Genomic DNA, 12,806 nt, shown 5'->3' on the forward strand with positions numbered 1-12,806 from the left:
GTTTGCATTATATCTCGTCACACGGCTATGGCATAACCTGAATGAATCTCAACTTTTTTTGGTAGATGGTGATCAGTTGTGGAAATAACACAACTTGTATATTCACTGATTGCTATCTATTTATTGCTTTAACTTAATGTTGGATCATAAAACAAATTATTCAGATTGCCAGATGTCCTTTGCCTATTCCTCCATCCTTGTTTTTAATATTTAGAGATGTGTAAAAACATACTGGCTTTCTAACACTGGTCTGTATCTTCCAGGTCAAATCAAAATTCCTGCAGTTTGGAGAACAAGCAGAAATTTGATGGTAATCCTACACAGGATGCTGCAATGATAGAAAACCAAGAATTCAAAGAGAGGGTTGCTCATTTTAGCAATATTGACCGTGGTACTGCAGTTTAATCTTACATTTTTGAAATATATCTTATCCAAACATAGTAATTTGAATTTAATAGACTTATGCTTATGTTTTGTCAGTCTTGAGCCATTTCGTATGGATCAGTGAGAATCAGACGTTAGATTTATATGTTTCAAACATTTAATGACAATGTTCCCCATCTGGATACAACTTTGTGAGTACATAGAAAAGAACAAACTTGGATTTATATAGCGCCTTTCACGATAAGATATCACAAATGCAATCATTTAAGAATTTTGAAGTGTAGTTACTGTTGTATTGTGGAAAATGCAGCAGGCAATTTGAGCACAGCAATCTCCTGCAAACGGCAACGTTATAATGACCAGATAATCTGTTTGTGATGTTGGTTGAGGGATAAATAATGCCCAGGACACCAGGGAGATTTCTTTCTGCTCTTCTTTGAATAGTGTCATGGGATCTTTTATGTCCACATATACGCTTATATGAAAAGCATTTCATTTGCCCACATATTTCCTCTGCTCTTAAGACAGCTAAGGAGCTGTCTTCCACCAACTGGGAAGGGTGGGATGGCTTGTGGGTTTCTCCACAACCACTGTCAATGACACCATGTGATGAGCTGGCAAGACCCAGATTATGTATAGTTTGCTTCAGTCAAAAGTGGTACGTCAGTTCTATGCAGTCCTCCGACTACTAGTGTGGCTAATGGCCATCATAGCTTATTTGGTTGAAGGAGAATTCAAGAAGCAGACAAGCCTGGGATTGGAACTCATGATGGTATGGACAGCAAAACTTTACTGTTTATGCTATCAGGCTAATTCTGGTTAATATATTAGAACCATATCTAAAACTTTGGCTTATTACTCCAAAATTATTTAATGGTAAGAGGTAGTCTTACTGAAGAAAAAATAGTTAGGGCATTTTGTATCATACATGAGCTATTAAAACTAAGGAACTGCTAAATGCTCTTGCTAAATATGAAATGCTGCTTTTAGAATATTAAAGTGTCTATGTAAAAATTATGAATAACTATCTAAATTTTGGAAGAATATGTAAAAATACTTACATTTTTACCGTGTTCAATTGTGATGGAGCCTTCATATGCAGACTGTTTTTTTTCCCCCTGAGACAGTCATTACCTAGAAATGAAATAAAGTTATAAAGAGTTCTAGGAAAACAAGGGTGGTCCTAACCAGTTTTGAAAAACACAGTCTAATGATCAGAGAAATGTGACTGGAGCTCAGGTTTCAGGTTTTAGAAGAACTCTGTACTGGATGCAAGCAGAAACAGCCAGTTGTAGTTTAAAAAAAGACAAGCTGGGAGCTGAAGGTTTTTGTACTTCCAGTGAGGCTGCTTGGAATTGAAACAGACTAAAAAGCAGCAGGTTGGAACAGTTGTTTTGGCTGCAGGCAGAGGAGCCTGGATTGAGAGCTGTGAATGACTTAAGGCAGTGGTGACGATGACGGAGAGCATTATCAGTGGACCATGCCAACAGGAAGTTGTGGGTGAGGCCGTGGTTGTTCAAGAGGCGACAAGACCGAACCATTAAAGATTGCATCGCTCATTATCGACAGGACATAATTACTTCCATATCGATATCCTAGAGGACAGGACTTGGAAAACCACCTGAGCAAGTTCCTGATTTTGTTGTACTGTGAGACTGTTCAGCACCATCTTGCTGATAAAACTGGTCAGCGGATTCGCAAGGACATCTTTGTTGCATCTGCTAATTAATGTGTAATCCTGTAAGATATACATATATTGATCATGATTTAACCATTAGTTCATGTTTAATTTATGTTGGTTTTGGTTTGAATGTTAAAATAAAATTTAAAGAAGTGAAATCTTGTCCGTTTGGTTTTTGTTTCCTAAATTGGGGTCAGTCGGTGGATTCAATTCTTTTAGTTTGTTGGTGGTCTTCACAGAGATCATAACATCAACATGTCAAGACACATATTGCACATTGCTTTCAGGGCATTGGACAGCGAGTAGCAACCAAGCAAGAATAGAAGATGAAAAGGGTTAGCAGGGTACAAAAGCACATTTAAAGAGTTTTAATGAGGTTTTTGAAGGTAGGGAGAGAGGTAGCAAGCCAGAGATGCTGAGGAAGGCAGTTCCAGAGGGTAAGGGCAAGGAGACTGAAGCAGCAGCCACTGATGGAGGAAGTGGACAATGAGAGGTAAGCCAATGGTGGAGAATGGGAGACAATAATATAAAGAACAAAAAGACAGCAATTCTATTAATATTCCAAATTATGAATCTGCTTGTGTGATTTGAAATCTGTAGAATTATGGAACACAAGTGTCAGTTTGCATTTAATTTTCTGTGGCTATTGTCTTCCCCTGTAAATTACTGTAGTTATCTTGAGTTGATAATGTACAATTACGAGAATCAGCACAGCAGCTTAAAGTGGAAAGTCAGACGGGGGGTGGGGGGGGGTGGGGTCGGTATTTTCTCTTCAAGATTCTCTCCCAATATCTAATCTTAATAATAACGTTTTACCATTAGCAACATTTCCTTGAATTTTGAGTGATGTTTTGAGAGATATTTGCCCTTTCAGTCTTCATCTTCCAGCAAGGAGGCATCAGAATAAACTCCAATCACTTTAATAGGGGGTGGAGGATCACAACTTCATACTGACTGGAGAAAAAATCCAGAGCCACACACCTAGGAAGAAAAGATGTTTCATGAAAGTAACATTGCCCGACTGTCACTTACAGGACGACCAGCGGGTTGGCAGAGGGATGTGGAAGCTCAATGCTACACTGCTGACCCCAGAGAACGTTGAGGAACTCAAAAGGGATTACAAAGTTGGAGGACCGTGAAACCCCTCTTTGAGTCTCCAGTTCACTGGTGGGAAGCGATAAAGGAGAACATCAAGAGGTTCTTCATCCACAAAGGTGTTCAGAGGGCGAGAGAGAGACAGAGGGAAATGTCCCGACTCCAGAAAATTATGCAAAATCTACTCCAGTTGCAGTCAATGGGGGTCGAGCTCGAAGATGACCTCCAAGAGGTGAAGAGCCAGCAGGCCTCGCTCTTTGCCAAGGAGGCCTCCAAGATCATCTTCCGGTCCAGAGTCCGCTCCATCGAGCAGGATGAGACGTGCTTGCGTTACTTCTTCCAAAAGGTACACAGAGAGAGCTCTGTTATCAGCAGCCTGAAGGAAGAAGATGGCTCGGTAACGTCTTCGCAGTCCGACATACTAAGGATCAGCAAATCCTTTTATGCTGGGCTGTATGACGCGAAGCCCACAGACAGCAGAGCCTCCCAGTCCTTCCTGTCATCTATCACAGAGGTCTTAGATGACAGCAGGAGGGAGAGATTGGACAAGCCGCTAACTCTGGACGAGCTGACAAAGGCCGTCGAGTCCTTCGAGACAAGTAAAACTCCTGGAAGCGACGGCTTACCGGTCGAATTGTACTCGGCCCTGTGGGACTGGGTCGGCCCGGACCTGCTGGAAGTATACGAGAGTATGCTCCTGGCCGGCAGCATGGCAGAATCCATGAGGAAAGGCATCATCACCCTCATTTACAAGCAGAAGGGGGAGAGAGCAGAAATCAGAAATTGGCGGCCCATCTCACTGCGTAATGTTGACTACAAGATTCTGTCCAAAGTCATAGCCAGTCGAGTCAAATCTGCTCTGGAGTTGGTGATTCACCCCGATCAGACCTGTACTGCACCCGGCAGGAAGATCTCTGATAGTCTCGCGCTACTCAGGGATACGATCCCCTACGTACGGGACAGGAGGGTGGACACCTGCCTCATCAGCCTGGACCAGGAGAAGGCTTTTGACAGGATATCACACACCTACATGATGGACGTCCTTTCCAAAATGGGGTTTGGGGAGGGAATCTGCAATTGGATCCAACTGCTCTACACAAACATCAGTAGCGCAGTCTCAATCAACGGGTGGGAATCGGAAAGTTGCCCGATCAAATCTGGAGTCAGACAGGGCTGTCCTCTCTCCCCGGTCTTGTTTGTTTGCTGTATTGAACCCTTTGCTGAGTCTATTAGGAAGGATGCGAGCATAAGAGGGGTGACAATCCCAGGCAGCGGAGGCACTCAGGTAAAAACCTCCCTGTACATGGATGACGTCGCCGTCTTCTGCTCGGATCCGCTGTCCGTGCGCAGACTGATGAGCATCTGCGACCAGTTCGAACTGGCCTCGGGAGCCAAAGTTAACCACGGCAAGAGTGAGGCCATGTTGTTTGGGAACTGGGCTGACCGATCCTTTGTCCCCTTCACCGTCAGGTCAGATTACCTGAAGGTGCTGAGGATATGGTTCGGAAGGGCCGGGGTGTGCACCAAAACCTGGGAGGAGCGAGTAGCCAAGGTACGACAAAAGTTGGGCACGTGGGGGCAGCGATCTCTCTCCATTGTGGGTAAGAACCTGGTCATCAGGTGCAAGGCACTCACGTTGTTGCTCTACATGGCGCAGGTCTGGCCCATACCCCACTCCTGCGCCGTGGCAGTCACCCGAGCCATTTTCCGCTTCATCTGGGGATCTAAAATGGACCGGGTCTGGAGGGACACGATGTTCAAATCTCTGGACAAGTGCGGGAAAAATGTACCCAACGTGGCCCTGATCCTGATGACCACCTTAGTGTGCTGCTGCATCAAGCTGTGTGTACACCTCCAGTACGCAAACTCCAAGTGTCACTACGTGCTGAGGTTCTATCTGTCCCCGGTGTTGCGAAGGATGGGCTTGGCCACATTGCCGCGGAACGCTCCATGCAGTTGGGCCGTGCCGTACCACCTATCCTTCGTGGAGCAGTTTCTGCTGGAAAACACTTTTGACCACCGGTCCATCAGGCAGTGGTCTGCACGGAATGTCCTCAAGGCCCTACGGGAAAAGGAGACGGCGGATCCTGTCGGATGGTTCCCCGAGCAGACCGTGAAAGACATTTGGCGGAATGCCTCATCACCAGAACTTTCAAACAAGCACCAAGACGTAGCTTGGCTGGTGGTGAGAAGGGCCCTCCCCGTCATATCCTTCATGCACACCCGAAGTCTCGCCCCCTCCGCACAGTGCCCCCGCGTTGGCTGTGGTGGGGAAGAGATGGTTGCCCACCTCCTCCTGGAATGTGTCTTTGCAAAGCAGGTGTGGAAAGAGATGCAGTGGTTTTTGTCGAGGTTCTAACACAGGAGTCTGTGCTCTACGGGCTGTTCCCAGGGACGCACACTGAGACAAACATCAACTGCTGCTGGAGGACTATCAATTCGGTGAAAGACGCCCTTTGGTCTGCCCGAAACTTGCTGGTCTTCCAGCGCAAAGAGTTGTCCACCATCGAATGTTGCAGACTGGCACATTCCAAGGTCCAGGACTATGTGCTGAGGGACGCACTAAAGCTTGGTGCAGCTGCAGCAAAGGCTCATTGGGGAAAGACCACAGTGTAGGGTCCCCCCACCAAGCTGAACTGAGGGGCTGGATCCATGGGAAACCCCTCGAACTGTATCATTGATATTTTCATTTGCTGTAAATGTGAAACTGTAATTGGTGCTGTTTGAAACTGTTTGGCAATGTAATTTTTGCAGATTTTTATGAATAAAGTATATTTTGGAAATAAATTTAAAAAGAAAGTAACATTGCCCTCACAACTTTTTTCATAATTGTCTAGAAAGTTCCTGCTGTTTCTGTGGTGGGGGAGTCTTTGATTTTGCAGGAGGCTTGCCCAGGCTGCCCTGCAAGGACGAGTGTGAGTTGTGTTTTTTTGGGTTCTGGTTTATTTGGTGGGGTGGGGGGGTTGGTGGGGAGTTCAATGTTGATTTCGGCTCTTCACCCTCTTGGTGTTGGAGTTTGCCTGTGGTTGTTATTTTTATGCTGTTTTGGGTCTTGGTGCCTGAGCAGGGAAGACTTTAAGCATAATGGCTGCAACCAACGCCAGAGCTTCAGGCCAGGGATAGATAACCAGTTATGGTGGCAGTGAAAAACAGCGAAGGAGGTGCACCCATGGACCAGACCTTCTTCATTGAGCAACCCCTTTTTGAATGCTGTGGATTTGAAGCTGCAGATATTTTCTGCCTGCAGGATTTCCCAGCGGGGGCTACTTTGAGGTGATGTGTAGGAACTTGGCGGGATGCATGAAATTCCTGGAGATCTTCAAGGAGAGGAAACTAGGCGCTGCTGTTGATCCTCATGGTGCAGTCGCTGTTTACACTGCCTTCATAACGGAACCGGGTGACGACCTTCCATCTCGACAACCCCCATATTCCTGTCGTAGATATGTTCACTTTCCCCACCAGGTACGTTGAGGTGGCCAGAAGCTACACCAAGGTCAAGGATCCATTTGGGATTTGGACCAGCAAACACAGGTCAAGGTGGCCTTGAAGGCGTACGCCAATGGAGCCATCTTATAACCTCCCTCCAGCTTCGCTATTGGGGGAAAGTCAGGGTTACTTGATCTATGTGGGCCAGCCCAGACCACCAATCAATCAGGCAGATATGTGCACGGAATGTCCTCAAGGCCCTATGGGAAAAGGAGATGGCAGAACCTGTCATATGGTTCCCCGAGCAGACAGCCAAAATCATTTGGCAGAATGCTTCATCAGCCGAACTTTCAGACAAGCACCAAGACGTAGCTTGACTGGTGGTGAGAAGGGCCCTCCCTGTCACATCCTTCCTGCATGCCCAGAATCTCACCACCTCCGCACGCTGCTCCCAAGGTGGCTGTGGTGGGAAGAGTCTGTTGGCCACCTCCTTCTGGAATGTGCCTGGTGTGGAAAGAGATGCAGTTGTTTTTGTCAAGGTTCATCCCAAGCAGCTCTGTAACACAGGAATCTGTGCTCGATGGGCTGTTCCCAGGGATGCACACTGAGATAAACATCAACTGCTGCTGGAGGACCATCAATTTGGTGAAAGACTCTCTTTGGTCTACTCGGAATTTGTTCATCTTCCAGCACAAAGAGTTGTCCATGACCGAGTGTTGCAGACAAGCACATTCCAAGCTCCAGGTCTACGTGCTGAGGAACGCACTAAAGTTTGGGGCAGCCACCGCAAAGGCTCAATGGGGAAAGACCACTGTGTAAGGTCCTCCCGCCATAGTGAATTGAGGGATTGGACCCATAGGAAACCCCCTTGGGCTGTATACAGCAAATATGGGTTTGCTGTAAAATGTACATGGCATGTAATATGGAATGGAAGGGTTGTGAGGCAACTCACTCCTATACTGAAGAAAACTGGTTTCCTTTGCCCTTTCTGAAATGTTAACTGGGTGCTATTTTGAATGGTTTTGTAAAGTAGTTTATTTATTTATTTATTTTTTTACAGATTTTATGAATAAAGTATATTTTTAGGAAAAAAAAGCCAGCCCAGAGTTTGTCATAACTGTGACAAATCTGGGCACATGGCGGCCAACTGCAGCATAGTGCTGTGCGAGAACTGCAAGCAGGAAGGCCATCAGACAAAGGACTGCAAGCAGAGTAAGTGCTGCAACCTGTGTGGTGGGGCAGACCACCTCTACAAGACCTGCCCCAAGCAATGCCTCAGTTATGCACAGGCAGCGAAAATCAAGGCGAGGCAGGAGGAAGGATTGGCAAACACGGCTGGTGCTGTGAAGGAGACAAGCAACCCTACACCCGCCAAGCCCCCACAGCGAGGAAAATCTGACAAAGAAGGACAAGGGGAAGGAGGAAGAGGGTGCTGTAGCAAGCTGCTAAATACCAATCCTGTACCCTGTACCTCCTCATCAGACAGAATCAATGGAAGAGGAGCCAGTAGAGGGAAACTAGATGAGTGGCAAGTGGTCAAAAGGAGAACCAAAGAAGAAGCCCAAAAAGGGAACAGGCCAGACCCACACCAGCAGCAAGAGGAGGCTAACATTGGAAACGGACAACAGCAGCCGCTCCTCATTGGATGAGAAAGGATGGGAAAGACGACACCAGCAAAAGAAGCGGCAGAACACAAAGGAGCTGGAGGAGAAGGCTCCCCAGCTCCGAAACACTGGAAGCAGCAAAGGGTCCAGCACATTCCAACCCTAAAGCACGAGTGCAGTGAGATGCCCAGTGCACCCCAATTCCGGGAAGCCAGGAGTAGTGAAGTGCATCCCAGCTCCAGAAGGCCGGGATCAGCAACATCCTTGATGAGGAACAGAGGGGAAAGACAGCACCAGCAGAGGTCAGTCCAAACCTCACTGCTTACAAGACCTCCCCGATGTCATCCCAATGGAACAACCCTCCTGTGAGCGACAGGACAGTTTTCGAGCCTAATAACAGTTTGTGAACACTATGGGTATGCAGGAACATACCCAGAGGCTGGGACTAGTACAGGCACCTGGACTGGTAAGCAACATACAGTTTTAATGGGTTTAAAGATTGCTTCGATTAACATTCCTAGTGTTACGTCCACTACATGATGTGTTTTGACCTTGGTGTATCTTGCTATTCCTGCAGGAGTGTGGAATACCGCACCTCAGCACCTACAGGCAATGGTCGCGCTGGTGGCTCCACAGGCTATCAATCTGGTCAGTGGAAACAATTCCCGTTCCTCTGGCCCGGGTATTCTGCTGCACGGAAACAACTTCACCATCTCCGAAGTTAAGGAGGTGGTGGGTGGTCGCCTCCTTGTAGCAGAAATAATGTACTAAAATGCTCCGCTCCAGTTAATCAACATGTACGCCCCGGTTCAAAACAGTATGCAGCTGACAGTCCTCCAGCAGGTTCCACTGCTGCTGGCAACATCCAAGCTGGTCATTTTAGGCAGCGACTTCAACTGCATCATCGATGCAACTGCACGATCTAGCAGGGCCGACAACAAAATGGATGCCACGTCTAGACTCCTGTGTGGAACAGTAAAAGACGCTAAGCTGCACAATGTCTTCAATAACCCTGCAGATGGGGCGCTGTATAGATATACCTGGTTGAGACCAGACAGGTCTGTCCGTTCCAGAATTGACCCTGTTTGTTTCCTGAGCGTTCATGGTCAGATCTACTGATGTCAAGCTGGTGTTCTTCTCTATGCCCCCCAAACGAGTGGGCTGGTGGCTGGGCGGGGTGGGTGGGAGGCCAGTTTCCGACCCCCTCCCGCCCCCGCTGCAATTTTATGTGGGGCAGTGAGAAATGGCCACCCGCCCCAAGCGAATCAAGGCCCTTAAGTGGCCAATTATCTTGGCACTTAAGGGCCTCCGCGGGTATTTTACCCCTGACCGGTGGGTGGCTGAGGCCTCAAAAAACCCTGACTGGTGAAACCAGGTGGCCTTCTTTTGGGCTGGTGGGGGGGGGGGGCCCTCCTGATGCCCTGTGCCCCACGGAGGGCTGTCCCAGAAGCCCCAACCACCCCAATGCACAACACTCCCCAGCCCCCTAGCCTCTCTGGAGCCTAACCGATTGCCCCCTAGCCTCTCTGGAGCCCAACCGATTGCCCCCAGCGAGGCCCTAAAAACTTACCTTGGTCCCGGGGCTTTCGTCCCTCTCACTTCTGTTGGTTGGGCGTAGTCCCTGCAGTGGCCACTGCTCTCGGTGGCACTGCTGGGCCTAAGAGCTATGGCCTGCTGACTGGCTGGCAGCTCCATTAGGCTGGACTTCCTGCCTCAAGGAGTTGGAAGTTCTGCCCAAGACCAATTAAAGGCCTGCGAAGTGAAAAATCCTGGTCTGGTGGAGGCGGGCTCACCGACTTTTCAGCCGGTGGATGCGGCCTTCCGCCCAATGAAAAATTCTGGCCATGGAAGCTGAATGTGAAACTGTTGACCCCAGAGAACATTGAGGAACTCAAAAGGGATTATAAAAGGTTACGAGCAGCATGGACAGAGTGGATAGTCAGAAGCTTTTTCCCAGGGTGGAAGAGTCAATTACTAGGGGACATAGGTTTAAGGTGAGAGGGGAAAAGTTTAGAGGCGATGTGCGAGGCAAGTTCTTTACACAGAGGGTGGTGAGTGCCTGGAACTCGCTGCCGGGGGAGGTGGTGGAAGCAGGTACGATAGCCACGTTTAAGAGGCATCTTGACAAATACATGAATAGGATGGGAATAGAGGGATACGGATCCCGGAAGTGCAGAAGGTTTTAGTTTAGGCAGGCATCAAGTTCGGCGCAGGCTTGGAGGGCCAAATGGCCTGTTCCTGTGCTGTACTGTTCTTTGTATCAAACTGCTCTACACAAATATCAGTAGCACAGTTTCAAACCAATGGATAGGAATTGGAAAGTTTTTCAATCAAATCTGGAATGAGGCAGGGTGGTCCTCTCTCCTATCTTGATCAGTTGCTGTAGCAAACCTTATGCCACGTCTATCAGGAAGAATGCGGGCTTAAGAGGGGTGACAGTCCCAGGCAGTGGAAGCATTCAGGCCAAAGCCTTCCTGTACATAGACAATGATACCATCTTCTGCTTGGATCAGCTGTCAGTTTGCAGACCAATGAGCATCTGTGACCAGTTCAAACTGGCCTCGGAAGGCAAAATAAATTGTGGCAACAGCGAGGCTATGCTCTTTGAGAACTGGGCTGACTGATCCTTTGTCCCCTTCACTGTCAGTGATGCTAGGGCGTGCGCCAAAACTTGGGAGCAGTGTATAGCCATGGTGAAACAGAAATTGGGCACGTGGGAGCGATGCTCCCTCTCTATTGCGGGTAAAAAGCTGGTCATCAGGTGCAAGGCGCTCTTGGGATTGCTGCACATGGCACAGGTCTGGCCCATACCCCACTCCTGCACCATGGCGGTCACCTAAGCCATCTTCCACTTTATCTGGATATTGAAAATGGACTATGTCCGCAGGCGCATGACGTTCAAACCTCAAAAGGGGAAAAAAACGTACCCAAAGTCGCCCTCATCCTGTTTGCCACCTTTGTTTGCGGCTGCATCAAGCTGCCCGTAGACCCCCGGTATGCAAACACCAAGTGTCACAATGTACTGAAGTTTTATCTGTCCCCGGGGTTGCGAAGGATGGTTCTGGCCATGTAGCCACGGAACACTCCATTCAGTTGGACAGTGCCGTACCACCGGCCCCTTGTCGAAGTTTGTACAGAAAAATACACGAGACCACAAGTCCAACAGGCAGTGGTCTGTGTCTAACATCCTCGAGGCCCTATGGGAAAAGGAGATGGTGAATCCTGTCAGATAGTTCCCTGAGCTGATTGTCAGTCATTTGGCAGAATGCCTCATCGCCATAACTTTAAAACAAGCACCAAGATGTAGCTTGGCTGGTGGCGAGAAGGGCCCATCCGTCAGATCCTTCTTGCATGCCCAAAGTGTCACCGCCTCCGTTATCTGTCCTCGAGGTGGCTGTGGTGAGGAAGAGACTGCTGTCCACCTCCTGGAATGTGCCTTTGCAAAGAAGGTCCGGAAAGAGATGCAGTGGTTTTTGTCGAGGTTCATCCCATTACATTCGTAACACAGAACTCAGTGCTCTATAGGCTGTTCCCAGGGACACACACTGCGATAAACATCAACTACTGCTTTAGGACCATCAACTCGGTGATGGACGCTCTTTGGTCTGCCCAAAACTTGCTGGTCTTCCAATGCCAAGAGTTACCCACAACTGAGTGTCGCAGACTGGCACATTCCAAGGTCCAGGACTACGGGCTGAAGGATGCACGAAAGCTTGGGGCAGCCACCTCAAAGGCTCAATGAGGAAAGGCCACTGTGTAAGGCCGTCTGACCATAGTATACCGAGGGGCTGGAAGCCGGGTAAAAACCCCCTTGGGCTGTATGCACCAGAGAATGTATTTTGGTATGTAATGCAAATGTACATGTAGATATAACAGGAAATGGCAAGAGTTGTGAGGCACCTCATATACCGTATTGAAAGAAACTGACCCTTATTGTACTTTGTGAAATGTCCAATTTGAATGGTTTTATAATTTATTTTAACAAATTTAATTAATAAAGTATATTTTTGGAAAAAAAGTTGACTTTGCCCCATCTGAAAAAAAGACCTGAAATACAGAAAGAAAAAATGATTAGCTGTCAACTTGAGAGCTTTAGGGTGGGGTGAATGCAAATGATTAGCGGGAAATGGGTGGAGAGAGGTGCAACGCAGAGGAAGAGGAGGAGCGGGTGAAGAGGCGGCGGCGGCAGAGAGTAGCGGGTGAAGAGAGGAGTGGAGGGGAGAAAACATTTTCAGGAAGATGTAACTAGAAATAAAAATCACAGGATTTGATGCACATCGTTAATGTTAGTGATCCAGCAAAGTTGACTGCACCCATGGTCAAGACTGCAGATCCTCATTGTGGCTGAAAAGTGCTTTTAAAAAAGTTGTTCCAAGATGTACCTGAAAACTGATGAAAGTCATTACAATTAAACAGGAGTTCAGATGAGTGGCAGGGAGTTCCAGAATTCAATTTTACAACCTGATTTGTGAACTTGCTCTTCTTTTACTGCTGTTAGTTACACTATCACAAACTTACAGAAAATCTTACTTTACCGTATGACATATGTAACAGACCTACAACTGATGTAGAAAGGATGTCACATGCTGCCATTCCAGTGAATTTTTTTCCCAAAT

General features: G+C 47.7%; 1 protein-coding gene across 1 annotated transcript in view; it reads left to right on the top strand.

The window, feature by feature from the left end:
* The window catches only part of LOC137376697 (rho guanine nucleotide exchange factor 33-like), a 44,386-nt gene extending 43,981 nt beyond the window's left edge, over positions 1-405 (top strand). The window contains exon 6 of the mRNA XM_068045672.1: positions 264-405. Coding sequence (XP_067901773.1) covers positions 264-405 — 142 coding nt within the window. The remainder of the gene's footprint in view (positions 1-263) is intronic.
* Positions 406-12,806: the final 12,401 nt, after the last annotated feature.

Source organism: Heterodontus francisci, chromosome 13, assembly GCF_036365525.1.
Source record: "Heterodontus francisci isolate sHetFra1 chromosome 13, sHetFra1.hap1, whole genome shotgun sequence".
Taxonomy (NCBI): domain Eukaryota; kingdom Metazoa; phylum Chordata; class Chondrichthyes; order Heterodontiformes; family Heterodontidae; genus Heterodontus; species Heterodontus francisci.